The following is a 19,100-nucleotide window of genomic DNA, read 5'->3' on the forward strand; positions in this document are numbered from 1 at the left end:
TCCTCCTGTTTCTACTAAATTAAACCCAAGAGAAACAGCTCCTCTCAAGGCAACATTAATCTCACTCAGAATCAGAATAAGAGATCTTCAAATTATGTCCTGGCTAGAGCCTAAGAGATCTGAAAAGAAAACTCTCTACAGCTGTGATACGACTTTTAGGATTTGCCAGGATGATTTCTAAACATGCCTCAGTTCGTGTAATGGGGGAACTGAGCCTGTGCTGCAAATATATATCAAGGCTGTAAAGCAGCAGCTGCTTACAGGTAGAACAGAGATAGTTATTGTCATATTTAGTATGATACGCAGAAGCACTATATTTTTTGAGGGGTAGTTAAGTTGAAATAATACACTTAATCCTTCTCTAGTGCATTGGAAACACATGCACAGGGTATTTCTGCAGTCAGGACCACTTAAATCCAAGACAAGAACAAGCCAAACCTGTTTTTGAGTTCATGCCAAGACTGTCTCCAAGGGTCAAGTCTGAGTCACAAACTAAAAGTATCTGTGCACCATTTTTCATATTGTTAACCATTTCTCTAAAAATATGACATAAATTTGACTAAGAGTTGTGTTGTTTGCTCATCTTTAAATCATTTGTAAGTCACTTTGGACAAAAGTGTCTGAAAATTGAATAAATGTAATTCAAAATTGTAAACCTGAGGGGGGAAAAAAACTTGCTTAATCTGTGGCTGAGACAGAATTAAGTCGGAGTCAATACAACCGCTAGACCAAGACAAGTCTGAGATGAAACTAGACTTGGACTGGAGCAGGAAACTGGTTTGAGGCAAAAAGATCATTGTTATTTCTAGGAAGATAAAATAGCAGCCTGGTCTAAACAGAGAAAATGAATGTCTCCTGGAATCGATCTCACAATGACCGATGGGTAAGGCCTCTCCCCGTTTTCAATCAACTTTTATCCAGTCAATTAGAAAGAAGTTGGGAGTGCGGAGAAGACTTTGGGAGATACTGTATATACTGTGCCCCGCAGAGGCTCCTCCACTCATTAACAGCACACATTGTGCACACAGCACACACTACAAAATAAACATGCTCAGACAGTTATTTTCGGCCTATTTGCTCCAGAGATAGAGAACTCTCAGCCATACCATCAAAGGCCCTCACTGTTGAAGCCAAACTCATGCATATTTATCACTTTTTCAATCTGCACTGAGAGCAGGGGGTGTGGGAGGGCAATGTAGATCTACACCCTCCATTTCCTCCCCTTCGCTGATCCTCTCTGGGCTTTCTTTGTATTCCCTCCCCTAATCAACAAACAGGTTGCCTGAGCTGTGCTTCAATGCCGTGGGCTAAAGTCACATTTTCATTATTGTGTGACATACGCTTTTGAGGCCGGGGCCTTTTATCTTGAAGGGAAGTGGCTTTTTTTCTGTGGCACCCCTCACCACTCTGATCACGAGCTGTTGTTTGGCACTTTCAAAAAAAAAGAAGAAGCCTGGAGTGTTTAACTTTAAATAAAAGACAAGTTAACCACTTCAGTTGCATGAAGGCGAGTTTCCCACGACTCCTCTCTCCACTATGTTCGCCATGTTTAGGTAAATCGCCTTATTTGGCGAACGTCTTGAAGCGAGAACGGGGTCTTTTGGAGGTGAGTGCATCATCTGGCGCCTAATGAAGAACACGCACACAAACATGACTCTGTTTTTACCTGAGTGGCCGGAGACAAAATTAAAAGTGAAGGCAAGAGATCGCATCAGACTCTTGCTTCAAAGCTGAGAAGATGCTATCACAGATATCACAGAGAGCAGTGCAGAGGCAATATTATCCTAACGCTGAGGAAGGCTAAAGATGTTACACGCCTTGCTCTGCCAGACTCACAGAGCCACTAAGGGTGAAATACTCACTTATAGTTAATTAAAAACATGCAAGTCTTAAAAAACATCTATTTTATAGGCTACATCTTCTCAAAATAAGGCCTTGGAGAAGATTCAGGAAAACCTTTCAGACCACAATACTGAACCTCAACTTTGCACTTTGAGGGGGTAGCCTAATTTAAACATTCCTCTAGCTGATACTTTTGCAGCAGCTCTCATTTAACATACAGCTGTTGACAGTGGATGGTCGAAGTCGAAGCAAGAGTTTATGTTTTACAGTCAAACATTATACCAGCTCAAACAGGCAGAAATAATCTCAGCGGTCGAGTGAAACCTCAGTGGGCAGCAAAAGAGCCACAGATTTTTCAGCTATGTCGCCTAGTCTATGAAAACGGCAACTACAAAATGCAAACCAGCCACACGGGGTTTACTAGCTGCAGTTAGCTTAGCTGAGTCACTGCTGACTCAGCTGTGCTGTCTTTCAACCATCAACTCATTTTAATGTCATTTACTTAACCACTTGGGAAAAAAGAAAAACACACAGGGTTTATAGCTGCAGGAAGCTTAGCCAAGTCATCATTAGCACAGGAGAAAATCAAGCATTTTGTAACAAAGAGTGGGGGACGTCCTTGCACAAATGTTTTTTTCAGGTGCGTCGGAATGGGATCAGCTGATCCAGACTTATGTATGAAAGGAGGAATCCCGCACAAATTCGTAACAAATAAAAAGGACAACAGGAAAAAGCTTGCACAATGATCAAAAATGGGAATGTCCACTAGAGAGCTAGACAGATGTAGAAAATATTTAATGGTTCATCAAAAATAATAGAAAAGTGCAACCATGGTGATGAAATAAAAACAAAGAAACAAAAGCAACTCCTTTTTAATAAATAAATAGGAAATATACATAAACTACATGACAGGTCACGCTGTCAACGACAGTGTCATGACTGCTGCTGCTTTTCATTTAAAGGGGTTTAGCCAACTAATACAGCTACAGCATGGTTCGAAAAATGTGTTTACTAATCTACATTAATCATCATACTTTTGAGTTAAAGCTGAACTTAAGCTTCACTTAGGACTTTTTTCAACACCATCCCATTACTGAACATTTCCCTTGATTAGTGTATAGGCCTATTAGCTAGACGTAGTTGCCTATTACTTCAGCTAATTAAGGGAGGTATAAGTGTTGGTGTTTCAAACTTCAACAAGTTCAAGACAAAGTGTTGATTAGGCATACTATTTAAAAGATAGTATAAATTAATCTTCACATTAGGCTACAGAAAAATAAAAAATAAGCCTAGCGGAAAGGATTAAAATCTTTTTTGATAAAAAAAAACAAAACAAACTATTTCTCTTCACATATCAGCTCCACATCATAACGGCTTTGTTTTCTGGATTAAATTCAACATTTAATTACTTTATCATTTGCTCATAGATAAATGAGTAGACCAGCCCACCATTAGCATCCATCCAGAACATTCCACAAGGGGAACAAATTGTTCAGAGGGGTGTGGTGTCGGGTGAAATAACTGTTTAATATTATGGTAAACTTTGTATTGTTTTCTCAGTGGGGGGAAACAGGAGACTTTCATGTTCCCTCGTGAGGGTGGAAGGCCGGTTAAGCCTGGTGCAGAGACTGGACACAGCAGGGGTGTGTCACATGGACCATGGCTCACGCACCAAGAGACAAACCGAAACCCTCTGGAGACCACATACCTTTGGATCCAGTATCTGTCTCAGTGTTCTGCTTTCAATCTCATACAAACATATGACTCATGCACTGCACTGCTGCAGCATTGTGGACTGACGTTAAAGTTGCCAGATGGTGCACCTGATCTGTCAAGGAGGGAGGAAAGGGGGGGGTGAGGGGTCTGTTCTGAACAATTGTCAAGGTTTTTCAGTCATTCAATACAAACACCAGGACCAGAACTTGACAGAATCACCGCCAGCTCATAACCTTCGTATGAGGTCTCTGTCGTGTGAGGCCGCTACCAGTGTTGAGTCCAAATTAATCCCCCCGGTGGCATATTGTCAAGTTTTTTGGCAGCACAGCCTTGTAAATCTTCCAAATTGGATGTCACTCGAACAACAGTTAACAAAAAGCACAAAACAAAAGCTGAGGCACAACTGCTTTTTGTTTTCATGTCTGTGATGAAGAAACCCTCTGGACCTCATGTGGTTCGTTAGTCATAAGTTTATGTGAATTCCTCATTGTTGAGATCGCCCCACTCCCGACATTGTGTCAAAAGTGTGCGCCGACATCGTTACTCGAGCATTGTCGAGCATCTTGTTGAGGATGTGGGTTTGAGATTTATGTATTTTGTTTCTGCTGATGGGTAGAACGAAGACAATGGAGTAATAAACCAGTCCTGTAAGGACAGAGGATCTGTTTTGCCCATCGTCTCTGCAGGTGGAGAGGCAGAAAGAAACTGCAGAAAGGCACAAAGAGAGAGTGGAAGAAGGGTTGAGGCACTGACAGTTGGTGGGTTTTCTATTATGTATGTGCGCAGGTGGGCCTTACACCACCCTGCAGACCTCACAGCAGTCCCCAGTGCCCTGCCTTTGACTTTGAGCTTTGACCCATGGTGCCCTATTGGTTGGATGGCAGACCATCGGTGATACAATCAACCCTGATCCATGTGATGGGCCAGTGTGGTTGGCCAAAAGGGCAAGACGGCGACTGCAGGGCTGAGACTTTTCTCTCTCTCCGTCTTTCTCTTTGATGTAGGTTATTTGTGTGAAGTGGTCAAGCGGAAGCAGCACAAAAGCCTTTTGTTGGGCCAAGAAATGACAGGAGTCATTCAATATTAAACAGCAGGTTGCTTTCTTTGCTGCAGACGGGTCGTATTGGCAGAAAACCTCTCCTCAAATGTTGCCAGATGGGCTGTAAAGCAAATTAATGGGAAAGCAAGTAGATCAAAGTTTTGTTCAAAAGATTAGTTGATTTAATGATCCAAATAGAATAAATTTACAACCATTTCAATAATTGGTTGCTTCAAGGGAGACTCTGGCAGATGACTTAACAGAAGGAAAACCTCAAAAAGGTTGATGCATAGGCCTAAATATCCCTTTTAGACCTTTATAAACTCAAAAAACACTGGATCCTTCATCCAACTCAGTAGAGTATATCGTTAGACCCCACCCCTGCCACCCATTTCTATTTAATATTTGAAGTCTTAGGTGGTTTTTTAAGATTTTACAGGGCAACTTTTAAAAAATGCCCCTTTACTGTAAGTCAAGTAAAAAAAGAAAATACTGTACTCTGTTTACAAGTTCTTTAATGTCATGATTTGCTGCCTGTCTTTGTTAAACATCCAGCAAATTAATTACCACTTGGTGACAGAAACAATGTCCCCATGAAGTCACAGTAGTGGCTTTCCGGAGCTTTCAGTCATATCACATGGCCCTTTCCATTCGTCATGTTGGCTTAAAGATGAATGCTTTGTATTCAACTAGTGGTTGCACATAAACAAAATGCATTCTTATTTTTCCACTACTTTTATGGACTACAATATAAAACGATTAATCAATAATAAAAATAAGCAGCAGCTGCAATCCTAAATCTGCAGAGGTGGTCCGATGTTGTAACTGTTGGCCTGATGAATGCACATTCATCATTAAAACTTGTACACAAAGTCAGGATATCTGATTAATATCGTTTTGGGAGTTTAGAAATTAAACACAGCCTTTGTTTCAAGATAACAGATTGCTTTTTTTTGTTTTTGTTTTTGAAGCCTCGAGGAAAATGATAACTGAAGAAACCACAAGCTGTGATCGTTGTGGCAGGTAATTCAGCACTCTGTAAACCGGACGGGGATCGATTGTTCATAGGCACGCATGCTGGGGTAATAACCCAGTGAGGCAACAAGCCACCAAGTCCCACAGAGTTAAAAAAGAACATCCTCCATGTCTTGTGTGACTGTGGTGAGAAGCCAAGTAGAAATAGAAAGAAATGCAGCTAACAGGACGGGACCTGTCATTGTGGCCCTGTTTGTATGGCAGCAATTAAAGCGCAGGGGAGATTGCAGCGGTAGAGGAGAGGCAACAACCACAAGGACGCTTCCCTCAGGTTTTCAGACTTCCTGACAGACTTGGCCTCCAAAATTGTTTTCATGATCAGATAACCAAGTTTCACAGCAATTCTTCCAGCGGTAAACAATGCCACCATGGTTCTGGTTTTGGATGTCCATACAAGGAGCTGTTTGTTGCATTGCAGCATTGTAAAAAATTAGAGATTCACAGTGGCTGGAAAGTATGCAGGATCTTTATGAGAGAGGCGACTGTAGTTTTGGACCGCCTGGATCTGAGGTTTTCAGAGTCGGTGCCAACTGACTGAACTGGTATTACTCTGACGGCCGTGGCATCTAGAGATAGCAAGATGTGGCAGAACATGAAGGGAAACAATGCTGCATGATGGTTTTGGTCTGAAGGGGAATGTGGTGGCAACAAAAACTGGTTAACACTGAAAAACACAGCTGCAGGTTGTAAGTTCCCCCTACTGTTTGCCAAATGAGGGAGTCGGCTCATGAAAATCCTCATCTATAGAGAGTTTTCAATAAACATGTAGAGGTGATAAAAATCAGCATGGAGCGACAATATGGGATTACTTTGTCAGCGCATTAGTTTGGCCTTTGTGAAGGATGGATGAACGGCTTTCACAAAATTGACTGGGAGTCTGGAGTGTTGGGTTTTTTGAGTAACACCACTGTCTGAACACAAGCCAAACGGTTCCAGCACCTAATTAACACTTGAGGGTCAGACGGCAGTGCCAATTACTAACCAACCTTTAGTGTCTCCCATGCAAATCAGCCCTCATCGACTGGCTTCCTACCTGAAAGGCCAGCATGAATAAATTAACTCCATGCTAATGAGTCTTGCTTCCTATTCATCTCAAGGAGAACCTGTTCTGCGGTTGTCAGGGGCAGCTGGTGGGAGGACCCCAATCACCCGTCTTGATAAATATTGAAGCTGGAGCTTATACCGCCCCCTTGCAATTCATCTCTCCTCACAAGATGGAGTAGGTTTCATCGCGAAGGCTTGACTTCAAACCCAGTGCCAAATACCATTCCTCTTTGTCCGGACAATGCTTAGAGCTCTTGGTTCAGTTCTAGATGGCTGCACTTACCTAATACAGCGTTGGCCTGCTCATACATACTGCGCCAGTAAAAGACTTTATCCTGGCAACTGACAGGCCCCTCTCCAGATAAAAAATGACTGTTGGACCGAAAGGGACGGTCATCCATTCTCCTGGGGGTCTCTGCCCAATGGTGCACAGCAATGACTGGTGGCGTAAAAATATGGCAGAAGGGAAGTTAAGGTGTCGTTTCATTGGGAGCAGACCACCCAGGATGTCCTTACGCTGGCTGACAGAGTCGTCCGATTGTCTGTCCAACAAACATACTCCACATTCCCAGGAGGGGCTGCGCTCAAAATGCAAACAGCATGCGCAAAGTTACTGTACTGCAACTACTTGTCATGGACCGATGCCAGCGCTGGCTCGGAGAGAAGGGAGGCTTTATATAAACCACGACTCATTAATTTCTCAATTGTTGTCTGTCGCCAATTATCTTTATCCAGACTTTTGTAATGGGAATCATATGACGGCACAGAATGCCGGAGCGCTTATGTATGACTCCTCTCACGCCGGTTTACAGGAGCAGACAACGTATCTAAATATGACATGCGTGTCTGGAGTGTATTTGCTCCCTCGGCTATGCGCATGTGTTTGTGCAGAGTGATGTTATCCAGCACCAATGTCAACTGCCGGTTTCAGTGCATGGCTGACTGGCTAAGGTGTTGTCTAATATTCCCTGCTGGAGCTGAAACTTGAGATGTCAACCTGTCAATCATGCCGCCCCCGCCAGCCGGCTAGTTTGCGTTCCCAATGCCCCAATTAGCACCTGGCCTCCCCTTCACATGTCACCGGCAGTCGATCTTTCGCACCGAGCCAGCTCGTCAGCCCCGCTGCCTTTAAGTCGACCTCTCACCTGCTCACACCAGGAGGCTCTACTTAGATAGTAAATCTGTGATTTTACTGTCACTGAGGCTCTTGTGGCGACTCTCAGAGTGGGCAGGGGTGGGGGTGAGGGGCTTCACAGGAGATATGGGTCATAGGCTTCTCAGAGTTGATGTGTTTACTAGTCATGGAGGACGGCCAAAGGAAAGAGGAAAAAAAGGCTTAACAAGGCTGAAACTGTGGCATATTTATATTGTGACAAGATGTCACTGGGGTCGTGGGGTTGTTTCTTCCGCGATGATTGAAAGTAAAGATTCACTGCGAGGGCAACAATGAGAGATGCACCTGTTGAAACTTTCGGAGCTGGCTTCAGACTCCGGGGAAAAAAGTTGTTTACTGATCCCAGTGCTTGAAGAAAATCCTTTCATGTCATGAAATGTTTCCAGTAATGGAAAATGAGTCTGTTTTATTGATAACAAATGCCTGTTTTACCTCCGCATTGTTGAGCCCTGCTCAGCTGAGACTCTATTTTTCCACAATTCAATATCCTAATATGACAAGATATGCTGCACAGTTTGGAACAAGTCCAAACAAACCCACACAAATAGCTTCATAAAAATAAGCTATTGATTTTTGATAACACCAACCTCCGACTCAAGGATTTTCCATTTGACCTTGACTACACTTGAAGAGATTCTCTCTTTGTCCATATTGATGGCCATTGATTATCTTTCAACATGTTGCTGTGGAAGAATAATAAAACATTCATCAGGGGTAGCAAGGTCAGACACAGGAATGGCTAAACACAGAGACAGACGGAGAAAGGTGGGCTGACAGAGGAGCTGTCAAACATCTCACACTCTTTGTCAGCCCCAAGGCGGTGCATGCTGGAAGCCCAATCGCTTTTGCTTACCCTCCTGCAGAAAATGCCCATGCTGCAACTCAGGTAATTAGATGGACAACTTAGGACATGAGTGTGGGGAGAGTGCATCCACACACTGACAAATACCTCTCTTCCAGCCATGTATACACCAGTATTCAGGCTAACAACACACACACAGACACACTTGCATGCACACACCGCTAACCTATATCTATTTGTAGCGTGTCTGCACGCCTTTGCCGACAGCTTTGACAGGCCTATGCTTTGCCTCGCCAAGAATTCCCCATAATCACAGAGCGTCACTGATTTTTTAACTTCACAGGCTTTATTATGTTTACCGTCGGCAAGTGGAGATGCTAATGCGCAGGTCTAATCTGAGACTGAGGCGGGAAGACGTCTCAAGTTAGACAAGAGTTAAACCTCAAAGCACAGACACAGACCTCCTCATTTGCTTCTGGCCACTTGACACATTGATCTTTCACCCTTTGCCCTTGTGTTGACCTTAAAAGACAACTGCATACCACGACCCATCCACATCTGTTGTCTGCATTGCTGCGTACATTAACACACATCTCAAGGAGAAAGAGAAGAAGTGATGAGAGTCATTAAAAGCAGCTAAGCCTCAAGGAAAAGAAGACCTTGTGCGTCAATTTATTCTTTCTTCCACTCATTGAATTTAATGACATTACCTTAGTAGAGGTGGATGTAATATCGGCTAAGACTACCTTTAGCTTGGCAGATCTCTTCAGGGAACTCGGCAGTGCGTTTTTCAGATTAATCAAAACCTTAAATTAGTCACGCCTGCCTTGAGATTAAAGTGTTTGAGGTATCTACTTAGCAAAACAGCTTATAGAGGTCGTTTCATAACTGTATGCAGCTCACAAAGCTGGAAAAGCACATAGTTTTTAGCAATGATTCAGCAGAAAGTTTTGCAACTGAAATGCAATCAATTCAAGGAATGCACCTTGAGGCACTTACCGGGAACAAACACACACACTCCTGCTCAGACTCACTGACATATACACACACACTCATTGCCGAATAAACATCCTTAAAAGACCGACATCCACCTACAGCGTATAAACAGTATCGCACCCATATGAATGATGGTGGGGGTGAGTGGAGGTAGTAATGAGGCATGATAAAAGCGAGGAGGGATTCGGTGTATCCGCTCTCTGAAGCCTGGTAGCTGATCCTAACTCCTGCCAACTAAGCCCATGTGGCTCGTACCAGTGTGAGGGAGCGCTCATTAAACTCCACACATCATCTTAATCAATCTCTCCTATGTCCCACTCAGGCTGTCAGCCAAACACATGTATGAAAAAACCAATATTATCCACAGGAAAGTATGTGAAGGACTTTCAAATAAACATCTTTCAGGGTTTGACATACATACTGTATATATTTCCAAGTCAATGTTGTATTGGATACTGGAAGTATGCCAGTGCAGGGTGAGACCACTGATGAGGTTAAATGATCCTGATCATGAACACAAGCCACTGCCCCAACTGCTAACTGGAGGGATAAATGAGGCCGAATCGCTGATCCCACCATCGTGGGAATGGCATTTTGGCAACAGTGGGGCACAAACCTCAGATACAGTAGCAGAACCGATGTGCAGCTAATTCAATATGCTTTGCATCTTCTGAAAAAACACGGTTTACAGCACACAAAAGCAGCGTGGTTGTTAGTGTGTGCGCAGGAGGTGGTGCGGTAGTGTTAACTCAGCAGCTACTCAGGCTGTCTCTGTTAATGCAGTATGCTGTCTGAGCACGTTTACAAGTATTGAAAAATCTGGAAGCTGTTTGACAATGTCTAAAATGATCAGCTGCGCTATGTTAATCCTGTCTGTCATCTCAATGCATCACACACAGCCTTAACTCATTATTAGTGCTATTTAATTGATGCTTCTAAGCTGCAGATCCAAATCAGTCTCTCAGAACCAGCTCATTCATTTTCCAAAACTCTCTATTTTCATACAAAACAGGTTTTTAATTTAACAACAGAAGTGAAAGATTTAAAATGTTAATAATATACGAGGCAGCTCCACAAGACCTTGGCCAAATGTTTTGCCAATACCTAGATGTGAAGGGATAGTAATGATGCATTTGGACTAGTTCAGTCACTTTTAATCAAACTTTTATGTCCAAATGTCGACAAGAAACAAACAAAGGGCTGAAGTGATTGCATGTGCTCTGGCTATTGTTGCACTCTTTGCTAACATGCCAGCTACATGGAAGCTCGTAAACTGTGAAACTAGCAACCACAAAACAAAATCATTAATAAAGTAAGGTGTGGATGAATTGTGCATTTGACATATTAGGTAAAGTAAAAAATATACTTTACACTTCTGGATAATGTTAGATCGTCACATCTGAATGAGACACTCATACAACAGTGAGTTTTGTTACCTGCACTTAAACTGACTCTTAGTATTAATTCAAACTTGATTTATTATTTAAAATGTCAAGTTGCAGCCAAAGGTCAAAGTGCTTCTAAATTTTGAAAACAAGCCTTGGAGGGGCTGTGATTTCATTGCAATGAAATTTTCTGATTTTTAATTGAATTACGATGAAACCACATCTTTTATACCAACTACATCAGTCTCTAGACTTTCAAGACATTTTTCCACAGCTGTGTGGTCAATAAACTAAACTATACAGAAATTCTGAGAAGAAAACCTTTGAAATTGATCTGACAGTTCATTTCTGAAAAATTAAACATTTGTGTTCACAATTGCATTTAAAATCTCTATGCTCTTTACATTTCAGCCTCGTTCTTAGCAGCAAATACATCAAACGTGCCATGTATCTAGCCAAAATAAATGTAGAGGAATCATTATCTTTTATCACACTGGGTATCCCTAAATACTTTTGCTGTGAAGACGGGGCCCTGTGTTTATTATCCGAGGCACGGAAGAGAAAGGCACTGCTGGAGAGTTTATTATTTGGGTTAGTTGCATTTTTCAGTGTTTATTATGCGGTTTTAATTGTGGCCTGGCTGCGTTCGCCCCCGAGTACACGAGAGTAAGCAGAGCAAACGAGAGAGGAATGTCAGAGACAGCAACTTCTCCGTAGGACAGGGGGCTACGCCGGGAGTCCCATGAACCTGCCTTACCCCCGGATTGGATTTCAGCTGTGACACAAGGAGGAAAAGGTGGAGGATATTGAATCGTCCCAATCTATGTGTAACACAACAGTCTCGCTCGCAAGTTTATTTTCTTGGATAAGTTAGTTCCAGCTCGTGGTAATTAACAGGTTTTCACATCTGGAAACAGAGGAATCCAGACTCAAGGACTAACCTTTTGGCCACCCAGCAGGTGCCAAAACACCTGCGCTTTCCTCCCCACTGGGACGCCGCTCTTCCAGCTTTCTTCTATGACTCTTCATTCGTCTTTCTGGCTGCTTTGGATGCAGCCCAAACTCCCTGAATTCTTCCCCCGGTGAACAACAGTGTTTATAGGAGAAACGAGCCTCCGCCTTAGGCCCTAAGAGTCTCCCTACATCTGGTGCTTACCCATGCCGAACTCTCTCCTGCAGCCAAGGGGGGGGAGTTATGATCCTCATCCTCCTCGGTTGAAAAATGATTTCCAACTCAAAAAAATAAAAGTTGCATCTACTCAAACCTCCCCGGTGTTTTAAGATCAGCTGCTAAATCATAGCTGGAATGTAAATTCACACCTGAAGTCGGCTCTTTAGTTAGTAAACATCCTTCTACTTCTAAACCCATCATGTTTTTCTCATAAATTCACTTAAATACCACGTAAGGTAATTACAGCACTGTAGAGCAGGCACATTTTACTTCATCATACAGATAAACACTCATTAGGAGTAAAGGCCAGAGTCTATTAAAGAATTAGTGGCTTGCATTCAAACTCTCCTTTTATGGTCCTCCCTGAGGCCGTACACGCTTACAGAAAGTAACACAAATCAAATCTAATCCACACTCAGAAAGGGAATGGAGCGTTCCAGGATTATAGGGGATTGGCTCATTTTCAGCACAGCCACCTTTGACCTTTTAAGATGGCTATTTGGAAACACTGAGGAGAGAGGAGTCAGTGAATAATGTGACTGGAGCGGTCAAAACCAAAGATAGTGATGGTGTTGGGTTTTTCCTCGTGTCCAGTCGTAAAGTTTTGGCCATTTTTTTCCCTTGAGCTGTCAAATTTAACAACTCACACAGTGAGCAGAGCATAAACAGACTGGCCCACGGCCGGAGGCTGGTGAAGATATTTGGAAATGAAACAATAATCAAAGAAGGAGAAAGAATGAAAGAAGACAAATGACATTGAATCTAAGAAGGAAAGAATGAGACCATACGTGGCACAAGTAAATTTACTGTTCTCACAGCCTGAGAATAAAAGAGAAAAAAAATAAAACAAAGTGCAGCTGCTTCAGCCATACTGTAAGACTTTTCTAAGTGTCTGAATGAAACCTCTGACGGACAGCCTCAGCTGCTCTGGAGCTGCCTAATCCACAGTGAGAGGTAGTGAAAGGTGATCAAACGTCTCCGTCAGCCCTTGCACACCATCCAGCCACTGCAGGAAGGTTACTGCACAGGGGAGCGTGAGAGATCGGACAGCTCATCCACATTACACACACTCTCAACCATGACTTCTTCTTTCCTAACCCAAACTTTAACCTAAACCAAACTGTAAAACTGGTCTTCAACTTTAAATTTACTTATTTAGGAGGAACTTGCTTTTTGTCCCCATAAGAAAAATATGTCCTCGTATTGCGGCTCTGCAATTTAGGTCCCCATAATATGAGTAATACCTGTGCCACACACACACATACACGCAAATGTTCAACCCGCTCTCCTCTTAAAATACACACGTTTCAGGGGAACATCAAAAATTCATAAAATAATCTATGTCAAAGTAATTAAATAAAACAAGAGAATCAAAACCAGAGGCAGCAACAATACCCACAGGTCTACACAAGAGAGTTGTGTGATTAAAGTTTAACTAGGAACAGATTCAGGGTAGTACTGACAAGCCACCTCCTGCAGAGCTTTGACTTTTTGCACACACACACAGCAGGACAATGGACGGGCAAGGATGGTCCAAGAACAGAGCTTAAAGTCCTGAGGTATCAAACTGTCAAAGACTAATCACATCCCCCCCAAAAAACAGCATAATTACATAGTAAAGTCGAGGTAAGCCGTATACATCTCCATAATGATGTAGCCCCCGGGTAACCTTGATTATCAACCATTTGTTTAGCATTAGTGCACTAAACACATGGCATCAGAGCAACATCGTTACATCTGCAGTGAAACACAACAATGTGGAGGGAGGCCAAGTCGATGGTTTACATTCACTTCAGGGGGAGCGTGTTTGTTATTTCTTCTTACCTTCGAAGGAGAGGAAGACTCTTGGCAGCGGCTGTATGAGGTTGGAGGCCTCGGTGGAGAAGACACAGAGAGCCAGGAGGAAGAGTGTCACAGCTGACACCAGAGGTGGCCTGGCCAACCCCTCCGGCCTGCCCATGACTGCACCGCTCAGGAACTACGACCAGTCACCACTGCCTGTAGGAGAGAAAGATCAGTGAGTGAGAGAAACCCTAATTTTTTCCCTTTTTCTATTGGTAAAACTCAAAAGCCAACAAACTGCCATTAAGGCTAATGTGAAATACAAAGAGGCTTATTGAAAGAAACCATACTTCCAAAACAGCCTGGCTTAAAAATTGGGCAAAATTTGGCTGTAGCAGTTTTTGGCTGGATGACATGGCCCCTCTACATAATGAAATGTCTTTTCATAACCATTTATAGCAATATTTATTGACTCTTTGGCAGAGGAACCGGCAGTAAACACACTGCCAATGACTTATCACCACCTTATAAAAGCTGACACAACTTAACAGTTACTTATTTATATATTTGACAGATACAGAGAAACATTAGCATTCATTTGGAGTCATGGTTCTTGACGCCTGGTGAATACAAGACAAATACTCCCTTTCGATTAACTCTCATTTACTCCCCATCATTTTTTGGAGGAAATATGCAAGTCTTTAGCAGCTACACACTCCACTGTGTTCACTGGCTGCATGCCAGCTTTGCCTGTTTACCGTTTGGTGCTGGGAAGGTATGAGTTTATCCGAGCTAAATGTTAAACTGGTGGAGGAGTTAGCTGAACTGAAAGTGCAGCTGGGGCAAATGGGAATGAAGTTGGTTCTTATACCTGCAAAACCTTAGAAATTGACAAATCAAAACTATCTACTGATGGTGACAATGGTTATAAAGTCAAAACAAATAGCTTAAAGATGCTAAAAAGTACATCACCTCCAGAGGTTTGGATGGTACAAGTGGTATAAACTAGGTCTGTCACTAAATGAAAATTTTTAAATGTGATTAATCGAGTGTCCATAGTTAATCATGATATATGGCAAATTTATTGCAAAGTTTTTATTTGTTCAAAATCTTCAGTAAAGAGATATTTTTCAAGCGTTTCATTTCTTTTTTTTTTTTTTTTTTCATCGATTGAGGCACCATCTGAGTGGGAGCTGTTAACAACTGATTCAAACTATGAGTCGGAAAAGACAGACCAGTATCACAGTCTGCACATCAAAAAAATAAAAAACGATACAAAGATTTTGCATCAATCTTATTACTGCATTAACTTTGACAGCCTTGGGAAGAAACACATTGCAATAGTCATAGTAACTTAACTTGATGAAACGGAGTCACGCTTGATTGATATTTGCAGTTAAATCATCAGTCTGACAGGTTGAGAGACACCGAGTTATAAAGTAAAGCGTAGCCCAAATTGCCCTGAATGAAGATACAGATGAGAGCACAACATGTCAGTTAAATCCCATCACTTGCTATATCTTTGCAGATGTACTCCTCTTAAATATGGATGAGTTAAATCTGCACAAAAGAGCTGCCGGAGAAACGCTCCCCTCTTGCCTCCTCTTGTTCCTTTTTCCGTAACAGGACAAGAGAAGCTCAATTATTGATAGAGGCAGGTACGCTACTGCCTGTGGGACGCCAACTCCTGCAATGCAAAACTCCACTGCTGGAGAGAGACTTGGCTGTTTTAACCACCAAAACTGACTGTTACGCTTACCTGAGTTGTACAAAAATCACTTGCACTAGATATATTATATATAAAAACTGACCCCTTTACATGCAAAAAGAAAAACCACTGCTCTTACAAGAGGATGGATCCCCCGCTCTCATGGCTTATAGATGTGCGATGAAAAATTGATGGCCCACAGATAAGAAAGCTGCGTGATTGCTATGAAAATTTCAGTTTGGGGTGTAGTGTACAAATAGGTTGAGATGTGGTTGGAGAGAAGGAGGACGGACCTACAGTACAGCGGAGGTGAAACCCTACTGGTTCAGGTGTAGGAGGAGAACATATGGAGGGATCTCTGTGGCTACGCTCAGGAGACATAAAACAGCATGGGGGTTCGAACAGACGATCGCTGCAGACCCCGTCCCGCTGCATCATCCACACACACCATCCCCCCCAGAACTTCCTTCATCTTGGGTGTCTGCAGGCGTTAGCCCTGTCCTGAAGGTCAACCCTTGACCTCTTCAAGGCGTACTGGCCGTGCGCAACTTCCCCCTGTTGCTTTATTGTAATTTTTTTTTTTTTTTTTTACTGTCTCTTGACTTCTTTGTTTTACTAAGTCAACTCTCACAGCTGTAAAGTCAAACTCAAGCCTCAAGTCCATATTTTCTTTGGTAAATTGGTTCCAGTACAAAACACTGAGGTCTGTGGATGATCAACAATAACGAGAGCAGAAAAAAATTAAAATTAGTTCCATGCTCTTCAGCTCCAGTGTGTTTTTTATTTTATAGGCAACAAGTAAGACAGTGGAGCTTTAGGGAAATTGATCGACCATCACATTTGGCTTTAAACCACAATCCTCCTCCAATTTAGCTGTCATGAGCAGCAGATAGAGGGGGTTTTAATGAGATTAAGAAGATATTGATATTCCTGTCCAGCATCGGGGCTGAGACACCACCAAGTGTGATAAAATAATTCAACTATTTCAATAATTTAAGTGACTCAACCCTTTTAAACTGTTGAACGTCCCCTCCCTGCGTGCTCAGAGTGATCTCCCAGGGAGAGGCTCTCTGGCATGGACACGTTGCTCTCACAGCTGCTCAACTCATCGACAGGGGGGGGGGGTTGGTCACCTTCTGAGCACCTTCTGACATCCCATCAGATCAGGTTCACACACTTCCACCTCCATTTGTTTGATGATCACCGCACTGAAGATACAAATGTGCTTGTGCTCACCACCACCACCACTCCCTCCTTCTCCCTTTCTCCCTCTCATGGGGCACCACCACCACCACACTGTTTTGTCTGGATTAATCGGTCTCCCCATTAAAAAGAAGGTGCTTTCCAGTTTGTAGCCACGAACAAAATAATAATAAATATTCCAATTAATTTTGTCAAGCTTTTCAAAAGTCCAGAAATTCCAACCCTGAGTCTGCCAGGAATCTCTGCGACAGCAATTAAATGCCTCTCCACAAAAGGAGGTCAGCCCGAGCGAGCGGAGAGTTATATTTCCAGTGGGGTGTAATGATAATTGTGTTTATTGTCGAATTCCTTGGCTGACAGCCTAATGAATTTTCCATCTCACTTTTTCCTGCTTAAAAACTAATATTGACAAAAGAAGAAAAGAAAACTCAAGCAAATACTCATTTTTCTCTCTCATTTTCTGTGATTGTTTGGCTCCTGTTAATGCTTTAAACACATGAAAACAATCATTCATGCTGCAGGAAATTGAGGGAGAAAGGCTTTAAATTTTGTATTTACTTATGATTTATTGAATTATTTAGTATCTGGGTCTAATCCATTACTCGGCTGGAGAAGGAGGAGAATTAAAACTGAAACGGTAAACAACTTGTTCTGTGCTCCCGGCTCTAACAGGACGGTGTGTGTGTTCACACCACACCCTGTCATTCAGTTGTCAGTGGCTCCGTTACAGCCACACGTTCCTTTACACACACACTCACACACACACACATGCCTAAGTAAGTGTGTATTTCAAGTAACTTTAGACAGAGCCATTAAACATCATGCGAATCTTGTGATTGCACCATTCAAACCCTGTGATGCTGGACAAATCCTCTTAACAATATTAAGTAAGTGCAGTTTTATAGTAAGAGCCAAAGGTTGGTTCAAGCTTAAAGCAAAAGAAGTTACGTAAAAATGTTAACAAGAACAAAAGCCATGAAAAAACAACAGATGTTAAAGTTTTTATCTGCTTCAGCAGAAACAAAATCGTGACTCAGATTTTGTGTATTTAAATAGAAACTACGCACACGGTGCAGATAAAGCAGGACGCAGGAGTTTCATGTAATATTTCACAAGATTTCTAGGGAGCAGAAAGTGAACAGTTTACTTCAGCTATTCTCGCCAATTCTCAGTGGTGGGACTCTGCACCTGTTAGTCCCAGAGCCCACCACCTCCTCTCTGCATCCTGCCTCAGTTCAGTCCGGCACAGCACAGCAGGTAAACCCTAGCTGCTTCTCATAGACTCAGATCAGCTCCTGGACCAGGACTTACCTCTCTTGCGTCAGTGCTGGTCCCACTTGGAGAAGCCGGTATACCAAACCAGACCTGGGTCTTCTTTATTCCCTCCTGGAGAAAAAAAAAATCCCAACACCTTGTTTCCAGTCTCCTCCAGTGACACCAAAGAGGAAAAAACGCAGCTATTCCATCTAAGTGCTCAGAGAGAAGGCTTGACTGAGAGAGAGAGAGGGAGGGAGGGAGAGAGGAGAGGAGAGAGGGAGGAGAGCGAAAAGACAGAGAGGGCTGGTGTCCTATTACACACTCTCCACTCAAGTCTCCCTTCTCCTCCACCCCTCCCTTACACGATCGTCCTCCCTCCCTCCCTCCCTCTGTTAACTAGACAGCAAACAGATCACTTTAACATGTACGGCTCAAAGCGGGAGAGGTGGAGGACTCGTACCTCACAGGGAGAGAGAGAGAGGGAGAGAGGGAGAAGCCTGAAAAGGTCAAACACATTCAGGGAGCAGAGGGTGATCGGAAAAATAGATGGCTTTCTTTGCATAATGTGAATAAAATCCGAATATTTTCCATTTGTTTTCCTCCTTTCATCTGCTAATTAAGTCCAATGAATTAGCTTGTGAGTAATTGCATTAGCTGTAGCGGCGCTGCATTTATGTAATTAAAGCATCACATGTTGAGTCTAAAGCTGGAAAGCGGTAAAAATAAGACGCTTGCTAGTTGCTGTATCTAACAGCATGGTTGGAGCAAGCTAAGCTTAATGCTAAGCTAAATGCTAATTTTAACATCCAAAACTAAGTTTGGTGGTGAGCTGTTAAAGGGATAGTTCAACATTTTGGCAAATTGGCCCATTGCCATAATTCCTACAGTCATAGCAGTAGGTTCGTTACCTTTTTGTATTGTCGGTGCAAGCTATTTGTAGAACGGC

The 19,100-nt window shown here is 42.6% G+C and overlaps 1 protein-coding gene across 1 annotated transcript in view; it reads right to left on the reverse strand.

Moving 5' to 3' along the window:
• The window catches only part of sema3c (sema domain, immunoglobulin domain (Ig), short basic domain, secreted, (semaphorin) 3C), a 43,145-nt gene extending 24,755 nt beyond the window's left edge, over positions 1-18,390 (reverse strand). Inside the window, exons 1-2 of the mRNA XM_085769092.1 lie at positions 18,209-18,390; positions 14,029-14,202 (exon numbers count right to left, since the gene is read on the reverse strand). Of these exons, the coding sequence (XP_085625218.1) occupies positions 14,029-14,164 (136 nt within the window). The 5' untranslated portion in view covers positions 14,165-14,202; positions 18,209-18,390. The remainder of the gene's footprint in view (positions 1-14,028; positions 14,203-18,208) is intronic.
• Between the last annotated feature and the right edge of the window lie 710 nt (positions 18,391-19,100).

Source organism: Trachurus japonicus, chromosome 23 (genome assembly GCF_045865225.1).
Source record: "Trachurus japonicus isolate A0001 chromosome 23, Traja_1.0".
Taxonomy (NCBI): domain Eukaryota; kingdom Metazoa; phylum Chordata; class Actinopteri; order Carangiformes; family Carangidae; genus Trachurus; species Trachurus japonicus.